This window comes from Coloeus monedula (assembly GCF_965178545.1).
Source record: "Coloeus monedula genome assembly, chromosome: 1".
In the NCBI taxonomy this organism is placed as follows: Eukaryota; Metazoa; Chordata; class Aves; order Passeriformes; family Corvidae; genus Coloeus; species Coloeus monedula.
Genome location: NC_138781.1, coordinates 5,170,212 through 5,197,889, shown reverse-complemented (window position 1 = coordinate 5,197,889; position 27,678 = coordinate 5,170,212). Strand labels below are relative to the sequence as shown.

General features: G+C 41.8%; 1 protein-coding gene across 1 annotated transcript in view; it reads right to left on the bottom strand.

The window, feature by feature from the left end:
* Window positions 1-27,678, bottom strand: part of LOC309582350 (sodium channel protein type 5 subunit alpha-like) — a gene marked incomplete at both ends in the record, with an annotated part of 170,831 nt that overhangs the window by 92,339 nt on the left and 50,814 nt on the right. Inside the window, 7 exon segments of the mRNA XM_082297449.1 lie at window positions 1,220-1,393; window positions 6,153-6,391; window positions 10,002-10,134; window positions 18,879-19,280; window positions 21,699-21,872; window positions 25,683-25,880; window positions 27,516-27,657. Coding sequence (XP_082153575.1) covers window positions 1,220-1,393; window positions 6,153-6,391; window positions 10,002-10,134; window positions 18,879-19,280; window positions 21,699-21,872; window positions 25,683-25,880; window positions 27,516-27,657 — 1,462 coding nt within the window.

The following is a 27,678-nucleotide window of genomic DNA, read 5'->3' as shown; positions in this document are numbered from 1 at the left end:
AGTTTTCCAGAGCTATGCTCTGCCTGGATAGACATGGATAGACATGGTTTTAATGACACATTCCCCCACTGGTGGGGAAAGGATGGAAGGATGAAGTCTATTTCTTAGTACTTTTTTTTTGTGTTGCTTTTGCTCCTGAAAATAAACAGCCTGGAGAGATATAAACATCTGGAGAGAGGGGTTTCAGGTTTGGTACCACAAAGAGAGAAGGAATTCCTCTGTGCCTCAGAGCAAGCCTCAGTCAGATGCTATTAGCTGTTAGCTCCCAGGGTGAAAATCACCTCTGTGCTGGGGATCACACAGTCTGTGCACAACACACAGCCCACTTAAGACCTATTTTAAGGATGTAAATGGTGCCTAGCCCTTGTGCTGTGTTTTCAGCTAAAGGTTTAATTTAAGCCCTATTGAAGCAAGATTGCTCCAAAAACTGAAGGGAGACACTTAGGACAGTGATGGAAAATTTACACTTTTGAGCAATTTTGGGGGAAAAAAAATTCTTTTCTTCTGGAAAGTGTAACCATAAGGGTTTATTTTCCTGATCTTTAAAACTGTGAAGCCATATCATGGCCAGAATGATTAGCATGGACATCCTGGTACATGAAGTGCAACACAAATGTCAAGCTGGCAAGGAAAGTACTTTTCTGTTCCAGCATGTTGCCAGTCTTTCATTAACAGAACACCACTATCCTCTGCTTGACAAAGGGGCTGACAGCTAAGGAGTTCCCATGAAAGACAGATGCTATGTTATGCTGATCAGTTCTAGAAAAAAAAAAAAATCTCTCTGTGAATAATTCAAAGACATTTTCTTTTGACAACATCTGAAAGAACAGTGGCATGTTTATAATATAATTTAGGAATAACAGTTCTGAAAACAACAAGTTATCAGTGCTTGCATTTCTTGGGCTATCAATTTTCTGCTGTCTATGCTAACAGGTGTACAGGTATAAAGTGGCAGATCTTTATTACAAATCGGAATTCAAGTATTTTAAGTGTGCTACAAGTACCTGGCACAGCTAGAAGGAATCAAATTATGTTCTCATTTACCCTGATGTAAATCTGGAACAATTCCATTTATCCCACAGCCTGTAATTAGTGTCACGTACTGTTCACCAGTTTGCAGCAATTATAGGCAGATGCGTTTTTAAGAAAATACGTTGCATTCATGTCAGAGTTTATATGTAATAAAAAAAGATGGGTAAGAACAGAAGAAGACCATTACCAGTCGGAAGGAGCGTAAAACAGACAGGTTTCCCATGCTGGACAAACCCAGTTCCATCAGGCTTAGAATAACAATTATGCTGTCAAAAATATTCCAGCCCTGCTGGAAATAGTAGTAGGGGTCAAGGGCAATTACTTTGAAGATCATTTCTGCTGTAAAAATCCCAGTGAAGACCTGCAGAAAGAAAATATGAAGTCAAACTGACCTTTTAAGCACAACTCCTTGCTTGTGGAGTTTCCACTCACACAGGTGAACCCAGAAGAAAGCCAGACACATTTTACAAACAAATACTTGCTTTTTTTGGTGGCTGACTCTTTATGGCTGTTACAGTTTTGTCTAGTCTTTTCACAATAATATCTGATACTGCTGTAAACTTATAATGACATCTAACTTCAGGATCTGGATTGGAACATACATTTCCATCTCCTTCCATCATCTGAATAATCACAGTGGTAAAAAAAAAGTGTAAAGGTGCCTTTTATAAAGGTTAAATCTATTAATTTCACTGGAGAAAGCTAAGTGAATGGAGAGTGCGTGTTAAGGGCTATTTGGGTTGCAGTGTATCTGCTGTATTATCCCTTTTCATTTAGTTCTTATTATCAATAGAAGGGCAATGCACACCTCCAGTTATTCTGAGGTTATTGCTGGCAGCAAAGATGATTAGAAACTCTAATTTGAGTCTTATTTTTACAAACAGTCACAGCGATTTTCTTCTCATTGCATCTTGGGAACACATTGGTTATTTATGACCCAGTTCAAATGTCATATGGTGGAGGTTCTAATTGGAACATTTTTCTTTAAAACAACTTATAAATATTACCTATGAGGCAGAGGGAGCATAGAAAGGAAGGCTGCTGACAGCAAATCCAGTTTTAATAGATTCCCGTAAAGTATCCCAGAGAATCAGATTTTGTCCTTTTGTATGCCCTGCTCAAGTAACATTTTAAATGCATAGTGCAACGCTACAGTCAACTTAAAATGACAAAAGGTGAGCACCAAGTTTGTCGCATACTGTTTTATTTTCATTTCACATCCTAGTACAAGCTGCCCAGAGCTTTGTGTTTCTGGAAAATTCGGAAATTTCTGAAACAGAAATAGATATATTTGCAGAAATTGATAATTTCTGTACAATTAAAGTACATAGTTTTCTGTGAAACCATCAACATTAATGCACTTTGTTGGTCAAACAATCCAGAGGTTATGTACCACTAATATAAAGTCAAGGAGAAATGTTTTCCTTCCAAGAAGCTGAATATTTGCAAGATTAGCCCAGCAAAATTGATCAGCTCTGAGCAATAGAGATGAGACACCCAGTAAGATGTGAAAAAGAAAGGTTAAGATGATGAAATAATGATATTAAGGAATACAAATAAATTATCATAGTTTAATTTGAGCAGTGTTTGGCTTTACTCTCTAACACTTCAGGAATTAATTATTCCAAGTGGCCATTTTACACAATTCCTTATGGAAAATACCTTCTGTTTCTCCTCAGGAAAATGATATCTTGGATTGCAGCAATACCTCAGGATGTAACAACTTTCCATCACCACCTCATACCAAGAATACAACAAACAACCTGTCTCATATTTCTAATTAGCAAAGAACTTCTGAGTCATAGGGGTTACAGATACCAAAGATTCCCACCATAATGCTCACATTTTTCCTGGGACAGAGAACAAGACAAAACTGGATGTCTGTGAAATTGTATCCAGGGGACTGCCTTAAAAACTACGAGACCATGCTGCACACATTATGCAACCTTCTTGCTGAGAAAATGACTCAGGAGGATCACTTTCTTTGCCTGAATCATTTTAATCAATAGCCTTCTGAGAAGGAAATGTCACAGCAAGACAGCAAAATGTCTGAGCCTTCCTGAAGGCATTAGGAGTTGTGTATGTGCGTACCAGCCACAAGTTCCACACGGCACCTGCTCCTCTGTGCCTGCACAAGGGCTGGGTGTTTCATGGGATAAAGGCTGGAAAGAAAACAAGTAGCTTAACATCCCACTGGCATTAAATATGACAGTCCTGATGTGGAGCACTTTGTCTTAAAAAACCGCAAACTTTCAGCCATTTAGGCTTTAATGCTGCATAATGGTACCTCAGCTTCTAAAGGAAAACAGAAATTGAGGGAATCTTGCTCTCTCCACTCATTTTTTAAGCGGTGGCACTGTGTGGGCAGATGAACTCTGTACACGTGCTTGGCTGGCCTTCTGATCACATTTGGAAATGTTGATTCCTCTAAGTGAGGAACTAAAGGGGCCTGAAAGCAGCAGATGCTGAACGAAGTAGATGGACAATCACAGCAGGGGAGTCCCAGTGACTGGCAGATCCAGAGAAAGCAAATTTATATTCCATTTTCATTCTTTCATTTCTCTCGGAAACATTTGCTCTGAGTAAAAAAAAATGTCAAAGGCCTGCCCTCTTTAATATTTCCCCTGTTTAATGCTAGCATAATCACTCAAAGAGGGTTAGATGTAACGGGAAGACAGCCAGCCAGCCAGCGTGGGGGCAGAGGGGGGGCTGGCAGTCTGCAGCTTAGGGGATGCAGTCACCTGGCAGCCTGCCTGGAGCTGGGACTCCCTTCCCTTTCATAGGGAATTGCAAAAAATGTCAATTTTCATTACAAATGACTTTGCGAAATCTTCCACAAAATGGAGTTACCTTTCTCTGACCTGCTCTACTCACAATTAATCCAGTTATGGGGGGGTTAGTAAAGCTGGCGAGGGTGAGCTGGGATGGTCTGGGCTCTCACAGACCCAAGCTGGGATCTCAGGAGAAGGGGAGCCCCAAGCCATCAGTCTGCTACAAAAAATACAGGCAGGCTGTTTTGCTTACTTTATACTTCAGCACAAAGAAGAGAAATAGCTCTAGGCAGTGCTAAGAAAATCACAGTGAGATTTTGCCTTTTTTTTAAGCAAAATTTTGCAAAATTTGCTTTGTAAAATTTCTCTCTCTGAAAAAAAAAAACAACCCAAAATAAAAGTGTCTCTCTGCAGAATTTCTCTGTCTGCAAAATTCCTGTCTAATTTCCTGATGGCACCTGGCACAGCCCTGCTCAGCCCTGGCAGGTCTGCAGGAGCCGTGTTCGCAGGGGGGATGTCAAGGGCTAGTGTTTCACTGCCTGTGGTCTGCAAAGGGGGAAAGTGATCTGCCAAAAGCAGAGTGAGGAGCAGACACCTTGACTATCCCAAGTGCCAGGGAGGGTAGTGGCAGCTTTGCCACCTGCTTTGATGGATACTCGGTTGCAAAGGAATTTTTTTAAGTCATCTTAGAAGGCCACAAATAGTTGAGCAACAAGAAGGAATGCTGGCTGCAAAGTGAAGCTGGATACAGTCCTGTGAGATGATTTCCAAGCTGTCCTTATCTACTGCTTTCTGCAGAGAGCAAGAGCATGGGTTTGGAGCAAGACAGAGCCAAACAGATTTCTGCTTAGCACAACAACAGAGGGAGATTTGCCAAGACACATCAGCTGAAAAGCTGGAGACAGGTCTCACAGTCTAGGGGAATAACCTCAACCTGCCCAAGGAAGTCCAGAGCTAAAAATAACAAGGACCAGGGTAAAGAAAAAAATCCATATGTGGCATAACCCATATTCTAGGACTGATACAAAATGCCTGGTTATTGCAACTACCTACCCAAACCTGCCAGCACAGGATGCTTCTCACTAAAGGCAGGTCTCCCATCTGCAGTGTCTCTGTGGGCTCCCACCGTGGTCAATGGTTACTACAGTCACAGTCCTACAGGCCACAGTTCACCTTTTCCAAAAGTAAATGTCTTTACAACATCACATTAATGGGGCTTAAAATTGTCCATTACTTTCCATTGACTTTAAAGGGAGACAAGGACAACTGGCACAGAGAGACTCCTACGCTGTAAATACCTGAGGTTAGGTGACGTGAATCCAGCTTTGAGATACTGCAGCCTTTGTTCTCACAGAAGTAAAGGGCTTTTTTAATCTCTGCTGTGAGCTTCTCAAATGCAAACTTTGCAGCATCCACCTTCCAGATTCTCCAGATCACTCATGTTCCTATAGGATATTTCTGTTGCTACCACTAGGTTTTAGGGGAAATTCACCATGCCATAGCTACATGGCCTGTGCCTTTTCTAAAATTAAAAGGATTTTAAACACTAAGTTTTAAAGCAGTAGCATGTGGTAGCTTTTAAACATAACTCAGAGAAAGATGATTAAAGAAAAAGCTTCCATTTTGGGGTAAGTGCAGAATTTTAGTGCCCCCTGCGTCACAAGTTGTATCACGTTGCCCTTGGAAAGGCTTTTCTGCTGTCCCTGCAGCTTGGCTGTAGACTGTCACTCTGCTTTTCCTTGGAGAAGTGTGGTCTGTGCTTGCTTTGCAGCTCTACAACCATCTGCTCTGGCTTGCACATTAAGTTTCCCCTCAAAGCATCAGCCATGCTTTGCTCCATGTCCCCTCCACCCTGGGGTTTTCATAGGACCCAGCACATGTAGAAAATGCACTGCAGGCACCTTCCAGCATAGCTATCAACCCATGATCAAACACAACTCTGTTTCCCTCAAAGATCTTGCCCAGCTTTTTTCTGCAGGTTTCTTTTTTAACGTAAAAGTCACTATTAGTCACCAACAATTGCTGCCTTTTCATTGCTTTACCAGAAATCCTGAATAAAGCTCATTAACCTTTCTCTTATCTCATTTCCTTAAACAGGTATCTATCAGGAACAGCCCCAAAACATGGCTTTAATGGTTACTAATAGCATTAGAATATGTTAGCTTGACAAAAATAGACACTTGTTCTTCATTCAGTTCTCTTCAGAAAGAGGTGGTCATGTGGACTTGCTTGACAAAGCAAAGCAATGCTGGCAGTGTATCAAAATGGGACATTCCCAAGTCACAGCCAAAACTTTAAAAAGTAGGAAATGCACCCCTCAGGTGGCTCTTCATGTTCACACTGACTTACCAAATTGCCTATGTACAGCATGTGGTCAAACTCCTTCGTCATCTTGTAATGCTCCAAGGCCATGAAGAGCGTGTTCAGCACAATGCAGAGGGTGATGGTGAGGTCGGTAAATGGGTCCATTACCACAAACTTGACAAATTTCTTGATTAAAACCCAAAGCGGGCAGCAATCCCAAATGAGGAATTTAACAGCAAAGTGGTTCCAGCAGGGAGGACATTTCTGGTGTGATTCCTCAAGCTCTAAGTCACAAGCAGTAAAGTCACAGTCAATTCACACTGAGCTATATGACAAAAGAACACTTAAAATGACTCATAACACAGAGGAAGGCCCACAAATTACCCCGAACTTTTTACAATGATAAAAATATTTCTGTCCTAACAGGTTGGCAAATTACACACTTTGGGGTTTTAGCCAGTTGACCTGCACTTAGCAGACAGTGACCTGTTCTGGAAGTAATAAACTTTTAAAAGTGTCACAGGCAAAAAGTGAGAATCACACTAAGTATGTGAGGTCCAATATTATATATAGGCTTGGATTCTTATGCTGTTTTCCATTTTGCCAAGTTCAAATGGATAAGAATACACTATCTTCATTTAACTTAGACTGGAATATCATTTCCAGGTCACACTTTCGAAGTATCTCAAGAAATACCTTTTAAAGCAGGTAAGAGATGAAAGTTCTTAAATCCAATATTTAGAGCTGATTTAAGCACTTGAGAACCAGAGTATCCCTGGTTATCAACAGAGTTTCTGTCCTCGATGTGTAAGCCAAAAAGGCATTAAATATCTGATTTTTCTGAAAGGCCCACATATAAAATAAGGGAGCCCATAAGCCAGTTTGAAAATGCTACTAAAACTCCAAGGTGCTTTTTAAAGGTGCTCTTAAAATTTTGCCTGTAATACAACTTTTACATGCTCATTTTACCTATGCACAAAAGAATTGAAATAGCCTCCTAAGTATAATTTGTGTTAAACAGTGAAAAAAGAAAAGCCAAAAAAGGCAGTTAATGGCTAAAAGACAATGATCAGCAGAATTGCTTAATGCTTTCCTATTCTGATTCCTTTATGGGCATGGAATGCTCTATTATGGTTTTAGTCTATATAATTAGAACCTGCACTGATAACAGGAAAACTTCAGCCAAGGCTGTTATTGCAATCAGTTCATAAACAGCCTCCTCTCTCAAGGCAGGAAGCATTTGGGACAAGGGGAAATGGCCCCAAGCTGTGCCAGGGGAGCTTCAGATTGGGTATTAGGAAAAACCTCTTCACTCCAAGAGTGATTAAGCACAGGTGGAGTCACCATCCCTGGAAGTGTTCAAAAACTGAGTGGACGTGGCACTTTGCAATGTGGTTTGGTGGGCACAGGGGTATTCAGTCGAAGGTTGGACTTGCTGATCTTGGAGGATTTTTCCTCAGACTCTCTGATTCTTTATCCACTTTCTTCAGAGGACAACAGAACTGTGGTATTAGGTGTCTTCCAGCAAGCTTTCAAAATACCAGATGGTGTCCTAAATGCAAAGGTTTTACCCAAACATCTGTGCTGTTCTGGCATCTTTGGGAAATCAAATCGCTCCCAAGAAATGACTCTTGCCAGCCTCCAAACAGAGGGCTTACAGGTAAACCCTAAAATTAAGTGAGAACCATAGATTTCAATGCAAAATCCTAATTTTTTTTTTTTTTTTTTAACTTGCCTCTGAAAGCAATAAAGGGTTTAGGGCAGTCAAATCCTTATGGACCTAATTTTCCAGGTAAATCTAGAACACATAGATGTATATCCTTATTCTTCACAACATAAGCCCATTTAAGTCCAGGTTGCTGCTAAAAGGGTCAGTTTCACCCTTCTCAGCCTCAGCCACATGTTATTTCTCTGCTCTTTTGCCAGCTTTTGTGCTCCTGGACCTTCTGGGTGAGCTGGTTCTGCTTGTTGATCCAGCTGAAAACCCATCATACAAAGTGCAGGGACACAGCAAGAGAAGGAGGAGGGTGTGACTGTCCTCTTTTGGCAGTGATGTGGCATGAAAATGGTTTAAATCAATTAAGAATCCACATCCTTTCCCACTACAGATGATCTCTGGAAACCACAAAATATCTAATTTTTAAAAAAAATATCTGCAAAAGAAAAAGTAAAATTAGCCTCTGTTTTTTCTGCTGCTGTTAGAAAAATGGTCAGAAAAATACAATCAACATTGTGTTGGAGATGTTTTTCCTCTTATTTTTAAATTTAAAAAGAAATAGGTCCTTTCTTGTCAGCAAGGCTTTGTAATGTCTGGAAAAAACAGGCAGCTGTTGACTACCCAAGAGCTAAGAGCAGAAACCAAGTAAGTAAAGGGGAAGGGATTTCTGGTCCAGCTGTTTCAAAGTTTGGCACAAATCTTACAGCCATGAATATGGTTAAATCCCGTGTCATACTTAATTCTGATTTGATATTCATTGTTAACAAGTATTCAATTTCAGTGACTAATGAAAGTCTGGGAGTTAGGAAAGCTTTGATGAGGATTTCTTCTATATAGAATGATAGAATAATTTAGGTTGGAAAAGACCTCTAGGATGATTGAGTCCAGCTCTTATCCCAGTCCTGCCAAGTCCACCACTAAACCACATCCCTGAGTGCCATGTCCTGAATTATCCTAGTCTGGATGGCCTCTATTTCTGTGGTATAAAGGAATAGAAAAATACCATTAAATAAATAAGAAGTCCAGAAGTCCAGGCCTTTTAGGCATTCTTAACACATTACAAGAAAGCAAATCAATCACAAGTTAATTGCTAAAAACCCCACAGAAAACAAGTAAAACCTTTGCAGACTACATTAAACACTGAAATACACCAAAGCGATTATTTCTCTATTAAGAACACAACCCTTTATTTATCCAAACACAAATATATCTTCTGGCCACAATACTGCTGAATATAACCACGGGGAGGGTAAAAAACTGAGGAAGAGGAAGGGCTTTCTGGTTCCACCCTGGGCTATTTCTAGTTCCTCTCTGTAAGGCATCTCTTAGGTGAGTCCCTCTGTCGTGCCTTGCCTTCCTATCCATCAGCCACACAGAGAATTAGGCTGCAGGAGAATCCACAATTTCCCCTGCTACACACCATGTTCTTGACTGACTTTTTCTGTGTTCTTAGGTGCTATCTCCTCTCTCATCTCTGTTTGCTGTGTAGGAGACACGAGAAAGTGTAGGAAGGCCTTCCATGCTACAAGATTGGGAATGTGGGGTCTTGCTCCGAGTTGTCTTGGTGAGAAGAAATTTGTGAGAGGAACACGCAAAGTTCCTGTCTATGGACACTCCGAAGAGGAAAATCCTCCTGCACCTCGTGAAAAGAGCAATGGAAAAATTTGTTGAGAAGTATTTGCATGGTTAAAGGGGTCCTTTGAGCATCCTTGAATTTCACGTGGGACTCAAACATGCTACGGTGTCCCTGTTGTGAGAGACTTTGAGACTTTTCTCCCCCACAATTTGGATGTTCTGCACGTGGCTGGTGACTGCACATGCCAGAATTTCCATCAGCCCCAGAGAGATGAGACACAAACAAATGTAGAGCCAGTCACCCAAAACCAGGCTGGTACTCCCCTACCCTGCACCGTGGTGAGCCCTGTGTAAATCTAACACCACGACAGCACAAAATCTTAAATCTTACAGCTCCAATTCTGATTATATGGCTTTTTTTTTTATTTTATTTTTACAAGTCCATGGGTAAGATAAAGATCATATTGCCTCTGTTATAGGGGTTGCAATAACTATCCTTAGTGCCTTCTTTCAAAACGATATCAGGACATTTTGTGTCACTTTTTTTCCTGCCTTTTAACATGGACGTGGCTTTGAGTTGGGAAACTGAGGACGTCTCTTACCTTCCAGGGCACTGGTGATGATGCTGACAGCACTCACTGCCCTCTGCCTCTGAAAGGGCTCGTCCGAGTGGTCCACTGAGGGCCGGTGGGGCATTAAAAGCTGTTTCTTGCTTGCCTCGTCCGAGGGGGAGGTCTGTTTAAGGAACACACTGGATCAGCACAGTAAAACCAAGGCAGATACTGGGTAGAAATTTCAAAACTGCCTAAGCGTTAATTTTCTCATCTGAAGAGTCCAAAGCTCATTGACTTCTGAGTTAGAGACATCCTGATGGGGCACAGCTTTTGAAAATGGCACTTTGAGCAATTTTGGAAAATTTGTTCTGCCCTTTACCTTCATGTAAACTGTGGGTGAAAATCAAGGAAGGCTTACAATGCCAGAGGAATAGCAGTGCTGCTTTCTCATGCTCTTTGCTTGTGAAAGAAGGCCAGCTTAATTACATTAATTAATCTATTATTTCTGAAATGTGTTAACTATTTAATTATACAGCTAGGAGAGGAAAAGGGCGTGGGTAACAGCTCAATTACAGACCTCTGATATCATACCAAGCAAACTGACTCCCCAACACATTTTTTCTTGTTCTGAAACACTGCCAAATCTCAGGAACATATTGTCATTGTGGTGATCTTTGGTGTTATGGATTCTGAAGCTCCATAATTAGGGGAAAGACTTAGCTTCTTTTTCTCGGGAAAAAATAAATAACCTAACCCTTGTTCTCATATTTCTCAAGGAAAAGCTTAAAAAAAAAAATCCCAAAGAAATCAAATACCAGAAAAGCAGAACTGCCAAACTGTCTTTGTTTAATGTCTCATTTTAAATTAGTTTTATGCTTTTTGTAGGCTTGGGTTTCTGAAGTCAGACAGAAATACAGTACAGCTGAAGACACACACTGCATTAAACACTTTATATTGTCAGCTCACAGGAGCAAAATGTTAAGGCTTCTATTATTACAAGCTCCCACTTCATACAGAGAACAAATCCCACTTGGTTTACTCCTCCAGATCCCATCCAGGTGGAAAGAAAAGTGGTGGTTGAGGTGCAAGAATCTGGGAAAGCCAGGTTCAACATCATTCTCTGTCACAGACCTCCTGGTTGAGACCCTCAGTTTCCCAAAGTAAGTGTTTAACACTCCCTGCCCTGGTCCTCCAAGCATCCAGGCTGTGAGGTCTGAGACACTGTGTAACAAGACAGGTGTAGACAGATGGATCCTAAAGCTCAAGGAAATGGGAAATGAGAAGAAATCCCTACAAAGATGAGAACCCCTGGTTTATGCAGATATCAGACTAGTTGCTTTAGTTTCTCCACAGACAAATGAGCTACAGGAATTAGATTGAGTCTTCTGGATCTTCTCATCACTTGGGTCTGAAATGGCCCTGACCTCCCTGATCAGCTCCCAGGATGCCAACTGAGATGTGCCATAAGCAGCAGTTCCACAGCTGTTTGTGCCCAGGGACCCAGGATCCCTCCTCTTCACCACTTCTCTACCAAAAATGCTCTTCAAGAAAGGCAATTCCATGAGAACAGCAAGAAAGAAAGCTCTACAAGCTGTCTTTCTGGAGTGTGACCGCTTCAGGGCAGGGAATATCCCCAGAAAAGGGCAAAGATGTTTGGCCACTGGTTGACACTGAAAATTGTAACCAGGATGCTGGTCCCATGTCACTTCAAGTACTGCAGTTAAAAATACCAATCACTGCAAGACCAGAGAAGGATAAAGATGTTTAAAGAAAGCGCTTAAAACATTAGCTGGGTCAGGAAAGCAGTAATGCTTCAAAATGGCTTTTTTCTCCCCTGAAAATGTCCTTTTTTAAAAAAACAAAACTCAATTGCCTCATTGTCCATTGAGTTACTGACAAAGTCATCTCAAAAGGAAAGTTATAATCAGAAACTCTTCAAAGAAGTCCTACTTGTGCACAACAAGAAAACACTCTCTCCTTGGCTTAGGAGCCAGGGAATACCAGGAATGGTGTTTCAGATGCATTAGTTCACTTGATTTCCTTCACCTCAAAAACATCCAATAAAAACCAGAGAAACAACAAATGTTTTATTAATGAAGAAAGCATCTCCAAAATTGCATAATCATTCACAGCAGTTTGGAATACATAACAAATACATGGTAGCAAAAAGAAATAGCTAGACAGGGAGATGAAAAACAGGAGGGAGACAAATTTTTAAGTAGAATAAGTTAAAAAAAAAAAACAAAAAGGAAAAGCAAAGAAAAAGAGGAAAAAACCCCACAAACCACAAGTTTGCCTCTCTCTGTAAAATGGAGCATAAGAAAACCTCAGATTTCAAATCCCTCTGGATTATTTCACTCTTTTTAAGCTCTAATGTCTTCCCATCCCGACCTAAAGCATAGGATGTACCAGTAACATGTCATCAGACAACCTCATTCCCGAGAGTCCTTTATCTGAAAGCCGCCTTTTACTCACAAGTGCAAAGAGGTAGAAAGTCAAAGGAAAAGCATTCTGAGGTTCATTCCTCCTATTTTCTTTTATTTAACTAAACCAGGGTACTGAAATGTCCAAGTTAAACAGGTTTGGCACGTCTTTCATTAAGGAAACAGCAGGGAGTGGACTTTTTTCCTAGGTTTGACATGATATTCCCAACCCAACAAGCTTTTTAAGTCCCACTACTTTTGATTCCAGCCCCTGCATCCTCAGTCCTGCCACGTGTGTCACCAGAAGTGATCCCCAAGACTTCAGGAGTGCTTCTGCAGTCAAGGGGATTACTTTGCAGCCATCCTTCACCTGCAAAGGGTATTTCAGAATGAAATGGCTCCTTCCTTCCTTCATCTCTGGAGAGGTGATGGGGTGCAATTTGCTGCTGGCAAAGGGTACCCTGTGTGACAGCCACCCACTCACCCAGCAGTGTGTGTCCCCCTGAAGGATGGAACCCCAAGCCCCTGGTCCCTGCCAGCCCCCTGGCACCAGGCACAGAGCAGAGGTTCATCCCTAGAGCCCCTCCAGGTGAATTGCTTAAAATTATTAAAGCTGCATAAGGAAGTTGATGAGCTTATGCTCTGTGTAAAGAATAGATGTGTGTGGGTTTGGGTTTATATTGTTATTATTTATTTTAGAATAGAGATAGCTGACATTCACACAAGGAACTGACAGCTTTTGCACTGTGAGACAGAGAGCAGTTCCAGGAACTGGACGAGCAGGCAGCATAAAGGCTATTATCATCTCTGAGAGAACACATATAGGCACAGTTGCTCTTTGTTCTTTTATTCCTGTAGAAATTAAGCATAAAATAACAGCAGTCTCCACAGTTATGCAAGGAGTCTCCCTAGGATCCAAGGAGAAATCACAACGGAGTTAAACATAGGCACCTCCAGCAGGACAAGATTATTTGTGTTGCTCCCTGATTGACTGGAAACGTTCCTCTTTTGGATTAGCTAAATTCTATAGAGACAAATACACTGTTCAGTAATTTACATGTGAATGAGGGTGTATAACAGAGTTATTTTTTTCTTACTGCCTACAGTTTTGAACTATGTCAAAACTATTATGGGAAGATGGGCTTCCACATAGCAGCACTTTTAAAGACCGTTTCTGGGAACAGGTTTAGTTTTCCTTGTACACTTTTTTTTTTCAAGCAGAGAAAGAGGTGGGCAGGCCACACCATGTACAATGGGCCAAATTAAGGCACCAGCACAAATATTTAATGAAATTGGAGGACATAATAGAGCACAGCATTAAAAAGAAACCATTTAATTTTGGGGGTGCTTAACTATTTGAAGAGATGTGCCGTAAACTAAATCAGTTTGAAGTATTTGTACCAAATCTGAGTGATTTACACTTAAGATGTATAAAAGCAAAGTTTGAAATGAGCAGGAACCAGAGCTGTGGTGACAACTCTGTGTGACAGCATCAGAGGGCTGGGTAGCTTTCATCCACATAACTCACTGGCGGATTTTTGGATGACTTATTCTGTTGACCTTTATTTCTGAACATGGAAACTGCAAACACTTTCCCTTTTCACCAGTCCTGTGGCAAAGCAAGAAGTGAAAGAGAGAAATTTTACCTCAGGGTGGTTTTAGACTCAACAAGAAAACCTCAAACCAATGTGGTCAGCAAAAGCCTTTTATGCCTAGCTGAAACAAAACCCAAGGTCTTTTCTTTTTCTTCTTTCTTTTTAAAAGAATATCACAAAAAATAAAGTTATCTAAACTTCTAAATCTTTATTTCAGTCCCTTGATAAGCATCTTTCCCTGTCTCAAGGGCTCACTGCCCAGGTACTTTCCCTCCTGCCAAACTAGCAATGCTCAGTATTTCAAGTTTCCTAGAAGAGAAAACACAAGAGGAAATTCAGGAAAGGTAGTATGTGCTAGAGGGTGTCCCCAGGTTACTCCAGCCTCATTGCCCAAAAGCCATGTCACAGGCTGCCCCACCCTGCTTCTGAACTGATGGAAAGCTTTGGTGAGGAGGTGCTCCAGGGAGAGCAAAGCAGTGCAGATCACCAGCTACCAGCCAGTGCCCACTTGGAAACCACCACCCTTTCAGTCCTGCATCCATTTCCCTTCCACTTCCAACCTCTGGAATAATTGCAAAGTCAGGTTAAAATAAAAATCTTGTGATTTCCCTGCAAGGTTATGGCTCCAGCTGGATTTAGGAGGCAAGAAGGGATGTGCTTTGTGTGTTTCTTAACCCTCTAGAAGTTCTTGACAGACACAGGTGGGATCTCACTCAGCCTCATCAGAACCCATGGATAAATTGAGCTCCAGGTAACAGCTCATTAACCAAATCCAATTCTGCTCAAGCATATCAATACCTTGTGAAGGGAGGTGTTATTCTAACCTCTTAACTAAGAAACACCAGAACACAACAGAGCAATGCAAGGCTACAAATAAATACTGCAGAACCTTTAGGTTGTAGTGTGCCCTGAAGTTACTTACATAATGTATAGATTTTCTCTAAATAAAGCAAAAGCCAATATCCCACCCAGCTATCAGCAGGAGTGTAAAAAACATATCATTTTTCAAATCTCTCAGTTTCAGGTCAAGACAATAGCAATTAGGACTTTTAGCATAGTCACCAGGTCCCACTTATGTCGTATTTACACCGGGATGAATTTGATAAAATCAGCAGCTGCGCCACTTGAAGAAAGCTGATAGCAGAATAGGACAGCCCTGACTGAGTGCTCTTCAGGACACAGTGGAGATTTCCAGAATAGTGACTAGGATTTGTCATGGGTTTCCTGGGACAAGCTCCCTGCACCCCTCAGACTTGGTCACCTCTTGCTTTTCCCCTCCGGGTGATGACTGCCACACCCAGACCTGCTTTGTGAAGGGTATTTGAAGACCACACTTTCAATTGCACTACTTTGCTCTTCCTATGACCTCTGCAGGCTCTCTGGCTTGAATCCTCACTGCAGTGAATCCTCTGTGCTGCCGATGGCAGCTCCCCACAATGCTGTCACTGGCTCCTTGTGGGAACTCTCTTGTGGTGTGGGGACACCCATAGGTGTAGCAAAGTGTGCAGAAGGTACCACATCCTCCTCTTGCTCAGGCTGTGCACTGAAGCCCATGGGCACTTTCAGGACTGCTTTGATGCAGAAGAGTTCATGGGCAGGTGCCACTCTGCATGGACCATGCTAATTATGGTAAGCAATCCCAATGACCATCCAGATTGCCCCAGCTGATGAGACTGATGGACTTGAGCACCATCCACTGAGATAACCTAAAGTCCCCCCTTTTTCCTCAGCTGTGTTTAGGAATTAGGGAGAGGAGATGGATAGTGCAAACAGACTCGGTTTCTCATGGAAACCCACTCATCCATCCGTGCCAAGCAGCCAAGGCCATCTGAACAAAATTTGAAACTGGCTTTTTTTTTCTTACATGCTTTTCTGCAGCCAAGTGTCAGGATGTCACTCCTCTGAGTCACCAGCCTGAATAGTGGGATAACCTGCTGCAGCCACATCTCTCTTGGGAGAGGGCAGCTGAACTGCACAGATGTTTTCATGTCAGCTCAGCTGCCACCTGCAGCCATTCCCATGGGCAGATGGCCCTTGGCTGGGACAGGGGGTAGCAGCTGCAATGACACAAAGGCATGGAAGTTGTTCATTGTGGTCCCAACCACTTTGCCTGGATTAAACTGTTCAGGCTGAATTTTGCTAAAGCTGGTGAGGCTAAAATGCTCAAAAGCGGAGAGTGACTGTTTGTGCTTTCCCTGAGAAACCTGAGAAGGGCCCACTTCGAAATAATTTGTGACAGCTATGGGCTAAGTCACTATTTGTGACTGAAGGACTAAAAGCAAAACCAGACATGGTCAGATCTTGTTTGATGTTTGCTCTGTCCTTTAAATCAGAAGTGCTCCTCCAAGCTTTCCCCAAATCAGAATTCAGCGATCTCCCCGCTGAGTAGCCATCAGATGGGTCTGTGTTAGGCTCATCTGATACCACAAAGTGACCTAAACAAGTGAATCTTCAAAACCTAATGTTGTAAATTGTGTTTTTTTCAGCTCCATCAACCCAGGTGTTGCATTTGCATGAGCAAAGCCACAGTTACACCTCAGGAAGCTGCAAGTCAGGGCTTAACCCATGTTACAGCAATGCATTTTCATGGACTGGCCCCTTCATTTCTTGCTCATGAGAGATACAACAGATAGCCCAAGTGGGTCCTTTTACACCATGGGCTCACACTTGTCCAAAATAAACAACAGCAGCAGGGTCGGTGAGGTTAATGAGGTAACTGCAACTTCACCCGGCAACATCTTTCTTTTACCTTCCCCAAACATATCAAGAGACTAAAAAGAGGACAAAGCTGCTAACTAAGAACAAATTCAACTTCAAATTTTAACATGAAAAAGGTGAAAATCATCAAATGCAAAGCCCAGAAACACGCTGATGTATCTCCAAGCATGCTGAGGGGTCAGATTTGCTATTTCCTTCTGCCTGAGCCACAGCTGAGGCTGCACGTTTGTGCACAGTGCTTACAACTCCTGTAGTGACTACATCTGTACAGCCATGGGCCCCTTGCCAATTAGCTTTTAACTCCAGCTCACATTTTCTGGATAGATTAGATACCAAACCTGTTTTGCAGAAGACACAGTATCCTTCACATTGCATCACTGGATGAGCATCTGTTACTATAGTGCCTGGGTGTTATTTCCTAGATGACCAGGGAACTGCCAAGTGAGCTCACCCACCCGGGCCATTCAATTTTCAACATCCATTTTTTCAAAAGGCAGGAAGCCGACAAATGAAAATAAATGCCAGCAGAGCTCAGAGCCTCCCCATCACCTCAGGACCCAATCCTGTAAAATACCAATATTTTCTGTGAAAGGTTGAGTGCTCTCATGCTTTGCTAAGCTTTTTCTGACAGCTGGGACAGCCTCAGCAGACTGCAGAGCTGCTTTCCTTACAGAGAAAAGGGGGACATCCTCTACTCATCTACTGAGGTCTTTTGACCTTGGTTCAGAATTTTATTTTAAACAGATGCACAGATTTTCCTCCTTAGTTCCTTTAAAACACAGCTTTTTTTTTTTTCTTCTTTTCTTTTTTTACAAAGCTAAATCCAATAAAACCTCCCTATCTACAAACAGTGTTTCTGTTGCTCAGTTGTTCAGAGAATAGTCCCAGGACTGGTCATCCTTGTCCACAGAGAGTAAAAGTAGGATTACCAAACTCCTAAATGAAGGAAGGTGTGAACATCTGAAAAAGCAGCAACAGTCTCAAAACTGTCAACAAAACAGATAATTCTCACACCAACCAGTTTCCCACATGTAGCACGGCCCCCTCTTTCCTCGGTAGTGTGAGAGTCTATTTGCAGAACTACAGGGGATGCCCAGATAGGTGAGGAAAAAAATTCAGTCCAAACCCTGAAAGGAATGAAGCTGCTTGGCTCTAGAGAAAAAATCTGCTTCTCAATTTACTGATAATCTGACACCACGGCTGGGATCCATCTCACTCACCTTTCTCTTCCAGAGATAACTTGCCTAATATATGTTATAATCACATTTAGTTTTTTTTTCCCACCAATGTAACCTGGTTTTGGCACCTTGTTACTCTGAGTGGGCTTTATCTCACCTAACTTAAGACTTGTGGTCAAAGTGAACAGAAAGAGGCACTTCCAAGGAGAGAGATTATTCTGATCCATTTTTGATCCCTAAAATGAAATAAATCCTGCCCATACTGACTGTAGCAGTGACCTCTATCACTTTAAAGACTGTTGAGAGTGATGAGCTTCAATGTAGATTATCTATGTAAAAAAGAGATACATTCCCACCATCTCAAACTAGCAATCTGTCCAAATTGCTCTGCCTGAGTAGCTGCTATTTCCAAAAACATCATCTCATGGTGTTGCTCTGCAACAAAGATGCTGGCAATCTGCAAAAGGGCTGAAATCTGTTGATCATCTGCTCATATTTCCTGAGTGTAATTTGAACTGGGCACTAAAACCTTCTGGAAACTACCTTTGGACTGTAAGGAACAACCCTCTACAAGTAGCCCAAGAGAAGACCAGAGGTCAGATGCAAACAGAGAGCAACCAGAGAGAGAAAACAAAGTTGCAAGATGGCAAGACTTCACTGAATCATTTAAAAACCGTCATTTTCTATCCACCAGACAATGTCAGGTATACAAAAGTCAAAAGAAATCAAGATTAAAAGTGTCCCTTCAAGAAAAGAAAGTCCATGTCAAACCCAAGATTTAGGTGTTTGCCTCCTGACAGCTCTGAAGAGAAAGTCTTACCAGAAGGCAAGAACCTCTCTAGATACACATTTCTTTGTGAATCAACTCGTTGTCTTCCCACCCTGCCTGGAGTGGTGGGTCTGGGTTTCTCACTGTAGACTCCGTATCGTGTAAATAAATTACAGCAATCTCCAACAACATTTAGAAGGAAACAAGAGCGCGAATCACATACAAAATTATAAAGTACTCACCAGGTCGCCTGTCCCAGGCTTTTCCATAATAACTGGGGGGAGCAGTAACCCTGCAGGAGAAGTAGGGTCTGGGTTGAGTGCCCCGGTGCCTCCTCCTATCAGGGAAACCACACCATTGCAATCCACTGAGCTGTTCCTTTTGCCCGTCTGGGTGTAGTTGGGAGTAGTAGGGTGAGAACTATGGCTCACTTGACTTTGCACGCTTGGACGCCTCCCAGATCTTGGAATTAAGAGAGAGCCCCGGTGGCTTTCATTTTCCCCAGCGATGCTGATCTCATCATCGGCAAAATCTGTCTCGGAGCAAGTGTCTCTGCCACGGAGTCGGAAACTGAAAACGCTTCCGTGGCTGGTTCTGCGCTTCACCAAGTTTGCACTGGGACCATAACTAATGCCAAGGAGAGTCTGGAAACCCCCAGAAAGGAAAAAGGGGAAAGAGAAACAACATTTTGCAACATGTCTGCAGGAGCAAGGAAGTTCTGGGGGAGAGCAGTAAGTTCCATTTTAAACCAAGTGCTTCAGAGAAAGAGAGACTTAATTACAGGTATTCAGACTCCGCAAAGTTAAGAGGTTGAACAGTCATTCCTGGCCATCAGGTATTTGTCTAATACTTGACAGTTAAAGATGTACTGAAAAAGGAAGGGTCAAGGTGGCATTCAGCTCACAGTGTGATACTTCCTTTGCTTCTACTCCCCCCCATAGGACCAGTGCCAGAGGAGCTGGGAAGGCAGCACAAGGAGTGGAAGACAGGAGCAGGGAAGGGGATCCATCTCCAATCTACTGTATTATCATACATCTTCATAACAGCTAGGGAAGGAACAGTGCAGTGGGAGAAGACTAGATAAAGAAATAGGGCAGGAAATGAACTGCAGGGAAAATGAGAAGAAGAGGGAAGAAGAAGAAGCAGAATACGACGGAAGAAGGTGATAAAAGAAAAAGAAAAAAAAACCAAAACAAACCAAGAGCAAGAAGAGGGATATGGTTTATTAGTTTGTAAAATGATTATCTCAGTGCACATGGCTGCTTAAGGGCTAGGTAACCTCAGTACACAGCAGGCTCCCTCACTCAAATATCAGCCTTGACGATCCACTCTGACGTCAGTTAGTGAGACTGCAACTCTGCCAGAGCATCAGCAAGATGTAGCCAAGGACTAAACACACCTAAAATCTGGCAGAGTAAAAAGGATCTTCAGAAAATGTGTAAGGAATTCAAGTCTATCCCTTTCTCTTCTCTCTAAAGAGGAAATTACTGGAGTAAGAGCATTTAGGCGGAATATATTTTTTAATTTATGCCTGCACAGAATTTCCAGCTTCTTCAGAACTTTCCCATGAGCCAAGTATCTATGAAGAGAGGTCAGATTGCCACAGCACCCACAAACGAGACAAATCAAATGAAGCCTGATTTCATTTTGTGCTGTAGCTTACACCACTGAGTTATGTAATGATGCTATTTAGTGACACTGGTACATGGAGGAGTACAAAACCCAGGCTCTCTCTAACTAAAAACAACCCATTTGGATTGCTACCAAATTTCAGCTGGTCAAAAATCCATGCCTGGATTTCCATGGCACAGTCATTGAGACTGATTTCTGATGGCAACACACTTCCAGCTGCTCAGATAGCATCTGAATGATGACTCAGCCATATTCCCTCCAACCATGCCAGACACAGCCTTGCAGAGAAGATTTACTAAGAGCTTTGAAATGTGTCCCCCATGCTTCTCATGCATATGACATCCAGGGGTGAAAAGTGAAAACAAGGAATACTAATCTGAGAAATAAACTGGAAATGCACAGCTCCAGTCCACGGTCCTTCTGGCATGTGGTGTCCTGAAACCCATTCAGAATGAAGCTAAAGAGCAGTTCTGGCTTTAGCAAAGGTGTAATTTGTTACACGACCTAGTCGACCAATGAGACAACAACAGAAACTACTGGTTTAAAAAATGCATGTCATTTACAAAAATCCAGCTCTGGGTAAATTTTGTGAGCTGGGGAGTCATTAATTGGTCACATTTACTTACATCACTTACATGTTTTCTATGAGCTTTTTATGGCTGCCAAGTATCCCTAAATTCACTGACAACGAAATAGAAAAGGACTTAGCCCATTACATGGCTATTCAAAACAACAAAACAAAGTGATTTAAACTTTGCCCTCAGTTAAACAAAGACAAATTATCTGGAGCTATTTATGATCCCTTGATACATACAGCATGGGCAGATTCATATTCATGCATGTCAGGAACATTTACATAAAACCTTATTTAATAACACTGTCACTCTGTTTTTCTTCCCTGCAATAGAAAGTAGAAACAAGTGCCACAAAGTTTTGACTTGGAGGCAACTAGCAAAGGAATATAAAAATGTTAATAGCGTCTTTGTATAATATTTAAAAAGCCCTCCGAGACAAGTTTCCTCCTTTTCTCCTCCTCTCTTTTATTTTTAAGCTTTGTAGGTTTCCTCTAAGATTTTTTTTATCTCTAGTAGGGATAGGATAGATATAATCAGATGAATGAAAGAAAATAAACCAGACCGAGGGTAATATTGAAGCAAAAAAAAAAAAAAAAAAAAAAAGGCAAAAAAATTTGAAAAAAACAGGTTTATAAAAATGTTTAATGGGCATTTTTAATTAATTTTTAAAATAAAGTGGTAATATACTTCCTTCCACTGCTCTAACACAGTCTGCAGTGTCTGCTGTGTTAATATTAGTTACAATATTAAATACCTGATTCTTATGAAAGTTTCAGCTTTAATTGCCTTGTTCAGAACCTGGCCTGTCCAGGAAAGCACAGTGTGGAACAAGTGGTGTTTCAGACCATGGCTTACCATCCTCCTTTGACCATCATCGTAGTCACACTTGGGATTCCTTTGGTCTTCCCCATACTCATCTGCCCCCAAAGATTTCTTTTTCTTTCTCTTATTTCTTCTTTCTTTTCCACTTTTAGGTGACATTTCCAATGAACTGAGTGACATTGAATCAATTCCTTTAGCAGCTAGTGCCTAAATCAGAAGATGGTAGAAGGTATGAAAATTCTTATTTCAGGATTGCAGTGGAAACTAGTACTTACTGCTCAGAAATTATTTTTCATTTTAAATTTTAAGGTTGTATAGGAGGGATATTAAACATTTCAGGATATGATCATAAAACTTAGGAATGGCTGCATAAAAGAATGGCTTTTATGTGGAGTTCCCACACAAGACCTTTTGGCATATCACGAAGAAACAGCCTGTGTGCACACGGCATGCACACATCTCTGGAGTAACACTTCTGGTGCCAGGCAAAGAAAAATCTCAAGCTGGGGAGCCTCAGATGAAAGTCTCCCTGGACTTCAGCCCCTTGAAGTGGGACTGCTGGACAGGAGGGCAGCCCAGCTGGCTGCTGGGATTTTCCCTCCCCTGTCACAGAGGGATGCTAGGAACAGCAGGCAGCTCAGCCAGCACGTTTCTGTAAACACTCATCCCGAGGAGCAGCACAGGCAGCTGCGATCAGAGATGCAAAGGGAGAACCATGGGCTTAACTGGAGATAAGGTGGCCTTTGCTGTGCCATGTGCTCCCACGCTGTGCTGTCTATCTGCTGGGATCGCTGCAGGAGCAGGCTGATAACACACCAGCTCCTGGGAGCCCTGCAGAAGCCCAATTCCAAAGCCTGAGCGCTCAAAGCCACAGCCTTGGGAGCAAATGAGCATCCAGGCAGAAAGACTGATAGGAGCTGCGAGAGCTGGGGCCCCGTCCCTGGCACAGGCAGGAGGAGTGAGGGGGCTCTGAGCACAAGGGTCAGGTTTGGAGGTGCTGGAGGTGCTGGAGAACCACATCAGTGGCCTGGGGACCAGCCCAGTGCAGAGCCCCCAGCTGAAACACCTGAAGAGAGTGAATTGTTAAAAAAAGCCTCTCCAGGCTCCCCAGAACAGGAGAAACAGATGAATCCTCAGTGCTATTGTCTGTAAGCCACTAGAATCAAACAGGCAATCATCTCTCCACTGCAAAATACTCCCTTCCTCCCACAGGCATCAGTCCAAGGAAAGTGAAGGCACTTAACAGCTGTGTAAAGAATCAATCATGTATTTCAAGGAGTAGTGGTAGCTCTATCAAGCTGAGAGCACAACAAAACTTAATTCCTGTGGGAAATATCTTTCATAAGCAAGCTGCTTAAAGCAGAGAGGAGGAGGGCTCAGACACTGGTCTAGGCTGTTGGCTTGATATTTTTTTTTTGAGTCGATTGATTTAATTGCTCTGCTGAAGTGCTTTCTCTTCATAAAGATTCGGCAAGTCTTTTGGTGTTAAGCTCAGATTTAGGAATGTGTTAGACCAATTGTATAAATTGACTGATAGTCCCCAAGCAGGTCTATCAATTATATTTATGCTCCCTTTATACTGCACAGTGTAAAAGCTGGCCTGAAGAGTTTTGGTTTTCCTCTCTGATTGCTGTCATATTTTGTTGATCTAGAAAATAGTGTAGGTTGTGCTACTAAGCATTCTGTATTCATACTGCAAAATAGGCTAATTTTTAGTTTATTAGCATTTTCTTACCTATTGCTTGGGTTGAATTGTTTCTGCGCTCAATACCTCTGTCAGATATTGAAAAAGGATTTGGACTGAATTGTTCCTCAGGGCATGGAGGATCACAGAGTCATAGCACAGCTTGTGATGGAAAGGACCTTAGAATTCATCCAACCCCCTTGCCATGGGCAGGGACACCTTCCCAGTCTACTCAGTGCTCCATCCATCCAGGGCTCGAGGATGTCCTCACGTCCTGCCTACCTATCCTTTCTGTCTGGGTTCCTGTGGCTGGACCACATCCTTGTCCTCAGGCACTGCAGGCCACAACCCACTGCAACAACTGCAGGGGCAGGAAATGTTTGTGGGACCAAGTATGCCTGGCAAGGACATATGATGGCTGAAAGAAGGGAGGAAAGTTTAGTTCACACAAGCCTTGACATGGGGATCATGCAAGAGACAGTTCTTGAGGCAAGAACTTAATGGTACAGTGAGGAAGTCAAAACCAATATCTTGATCAAAGTTTGGAGAACCAGATTAAAACTGAGTAGCTCTGACTGGGGTGAGATATCTGAGCAGGACATCTGAAAGCTCCATGGTGCAGCCACCCAACTCCCTTTCCTGAGCCTCTTCTTCCAAATGTCTACTTTGGGATTTGCAGAAGTACCGGACTTCATTAGTGAACATGACGGACCCAAATCACTCCACTCCTGAATTTCCTTCCCATAAAACTAGGATAATACTCTAGGAGTATTGCAAACACAAATGAGCATTTTTGAAGCACACAGAGTCTGAGCAGTGACAAGGGGCACTGAAAAAGCTCGGAGGATGTTAGTCACTTCCTCTTCCAAGCATGCTTTGACTGCCTGAGCTGGGAAGTCTGCTCAAGCTGGCCTAAGGCAACAGAACAAATGATGAGAAAGCAAAGAGCTGCTCTCGAGTCATGTACTGCCCACCCTTTGCACTGAACAGGGCATGGGGAAGATGAGAAATGGTTGGCTGAAGAAAAGGCTCTATTATAAAGCATATAGAGAAATGGGAAAAATTCAGCTTTTCCCCTGAAAACTTTCTTTTTTGCCACATTATACTTTCTGGGCTTAATGTTCTTTTTTTTGTGTACATACGGGCTTAATCGAAATCAAAGCCTTCAAAATGAAATTCTTAAATATCTTTAATTATAGCTGGGGCTACCAAAGTTGACTGGTATTAGGAAGAGCTCAGCTGGAGTCAAAAACACACGAAAATTTCTGAAAAATAGGTACGAGTTGGAGCTCAGTTTGCTCCCTTAGGTTATGGCAGAGAATTACTCTGTTCAGAGTGCCTGTATATGGACTAAATTGCATTTACCTATTACTTAAACTATCAAAGAGGATCTTTAAAAGGACTTAAATGATTCATAAACCACTACTAGCACTTTGTCAAGAGTGAATTGCATTTTCTATTTTCTTTCCAAGGATTTAAATGGGCTTTGGATTAGGCCCTGAAGGCATATGTACCCAAAAGAAAATTATGTATATTAGTTTATATTGTGTTTCAAGGATTTATTTCTCTGAACTACAGTGCTACGTGTTATTTCAGACTAATTTTCTTATTGTCTTCTTGTTCACAGCACCTAAAATGTTCTCTTCTGCTGTTTAATAAAAGCGTTCTACCCCACACAAACCACATGCAAATTAAATACTGTTATTAAGGCTATAAGGCTACATCCACCATTTGACCTCCCTGGTTTGTTTAAATTTATGACATAACATTAAATCCATACCCTTTGCATAATTTGCAGATCTTAACCTCAAGGTCTGCCTGTTTACTTTTCCAGAAATGAAACTGTATGTGCTTCACAGAGGTCATCCTACATCTTTATCTTCATTATCAAACAATTGGGTATTTATGGCAGGTTGAGCAAGACAGTGAGGAAACTGATGTGTGCTAAAGGGATGGTGGAAGGAGGTTCAGCTGGGGCTATGGCTGAGCTACCAAAACAGCTGGTTGGTGCTCAAATGCAGATGTAGTTTTCCCACCACTAAAACATCTCACATGCCAAAAAATATAAATTCTCTGCTCACATATGGGGTACGGTTAAACCAGTACAGCTCTGGATATGTATACTCCAAATGGCCCCAATCCTAACAGGGAGAACTAGAATTATTCTTGCAGAAAAAAAAAAAAAATTGCTATAACTTTGTCCAGTACAATAAACTGCTTTCAAGCAACTCTTACTTTGGTTATCACACAAATGTAAAATAAAGGGGACGTTAATCTCAAAGTAACATTTGTTCAAGTCACCTAAGGCTAATCATGTCACATAGTTCACTGACCTCCTGCTCTTTCTTTAACATCTCCATGGCTTCCCGAAACTTTCTTTCCTTCTCCTCTGTTTCAGCAATAGTGGCTTGGTTCTGCTCCTCGTATGCCATGGCCACAACAGCCAGAATCAGGTTGATCAGATAAAATGAACCCAGAAAGATGACCAGCATAAAAAAAAGCATGTAGATCTTCCCAGCAGATCTGAGAGTCTGTAAGTGAAAAAGTAAAATTAACACAGCTTTACAATGTTTTTTAAAAGAAAAAAAAATAAAGAAAAGAAGGGTCTTTTTAAAACTTAGATTTATAATGTAATTGAATCCAGCCTTTGTTAATAGTTCAAACAGAAAGCCTTTGATGAGAAATGACAACCATATACAAGGAAATAATCTTCTCACCAATAAGTTTTTACACCTTAATCAAAAATTGTGCGCCTTGCAGTGAATTAATTTCTAAAAGAAGGATGCTTTCAATGCTTTCCTCCTTTACCAAATATCTCTGCTACTTTTCTTTTAGAATAGATATTACAGCAGTTGCAGTGAAAAATTCCCCCACAGCTCAGCCTGGTTTTGTCCAGTGCGTAGAAACCATCCAAGTGGGATTCATGCTGGATGTCTACAATCCAGGTCCTTTTTCAGGGAGAAAAAACACGTTTAGGGTGCAATTCATCCAAATACCATTGAGACATCTGTGTCAGGATGAGAAGAATCAAGCCTTGGGCTCTGCTGAATGTATCCCCTGTTTCTTCACCAGATTTATCGGCAAAACTGGAATTTTGGGGGACAGCTTATGTGTAACAGATATATAACAGATATGTCCCATGCTCAGTGAGTTGATACTACTGACAGAAAACACTGTGTGATAGTATAAGGTCAAATAATAAAAAGGACTGATGTTCATCCTTATTTGCTGTGACAGTTTCTGTCTTCCAGAGTTGTACACGTAGCTCTGTGTCAAGTAAGTGAATACAGTTGTTTAAAGAATCTTCAGTTTCATTGTTTTACATTTTCCTGAAGTGAAATTGTGTAACTGGCTGTATGTGAAGCTGAAATCCCCCAAATCTTCAGCGATGTCTACCTCAGTACCTTCAGAGTATTCTGTCAACATTATCCCTTAATTTCCTTACGATCACGTTCCAGTTTTGGCAGGTTTGAGATGCAGCAGCAAACCATCAGTGTCCTCATGGACAGAGAATGTAATTCAGTACCAAACTGGCAGATGTAGTTCTTTGGGGTTTGCACACATTTCAGGAAATGCATGCTGAAGTGAGCATTTACTCCGAGACCACCGTGCATGTGACTGTGAGCTGAGTCTGGATCTGTTTATGCCTCTGTCAGGTGTCCACAATGAAGAGAGCTTGCAGCAGGGGGAACTGAAATGTGTCATGTAGTCTTGCCATTTTCTGAATTTGTGCTCATCACCATGCCTGGCAAAATCAGATATGCCAAGTATACAGATGCTTCCCTAGCCCTTTCTTGAGCCGGACTCGAAAGATTTGTTTGTGTTACACTATCCAACAAAAAATCACCAAGTGGTGATGTGGTGATCTTCCTCAAGCAGTGAACTTCATTTAGACTCAGATGAATTAGTGTCCTTCTCTCAGCACCACTTTTTCTCAATTTGACCAAACACCCAGCCTTAATGTCTTCGGATATCATCACTTTTAATAAATTAATTGTAAGAACTGATTGTCCTCCTCCAGAAGATCTGATCATCCTTCTCTAGAACACACAGAGAGCACAGTTTGCCTAATAACCAGCAATTCTTTCTTTAACTATTATATATGCCACTGTAACAAGATGATGTGTTTATTCATACTTTTTAACAGTAATAAAATAACCTGATACCTGTTGGTAAAGACGTTCCCAGTAATCTTGAGTCATAAGACGGAACAAGGAGAGAAAGGCCCAGCCAAAAGTATCAAAGCTTGTGTAACCATGGTCAGGATTTTCCCCAGCCTTCAGACATATATATCCCTCAGGGCACGTGCTGCAAAACATCAAATACAAT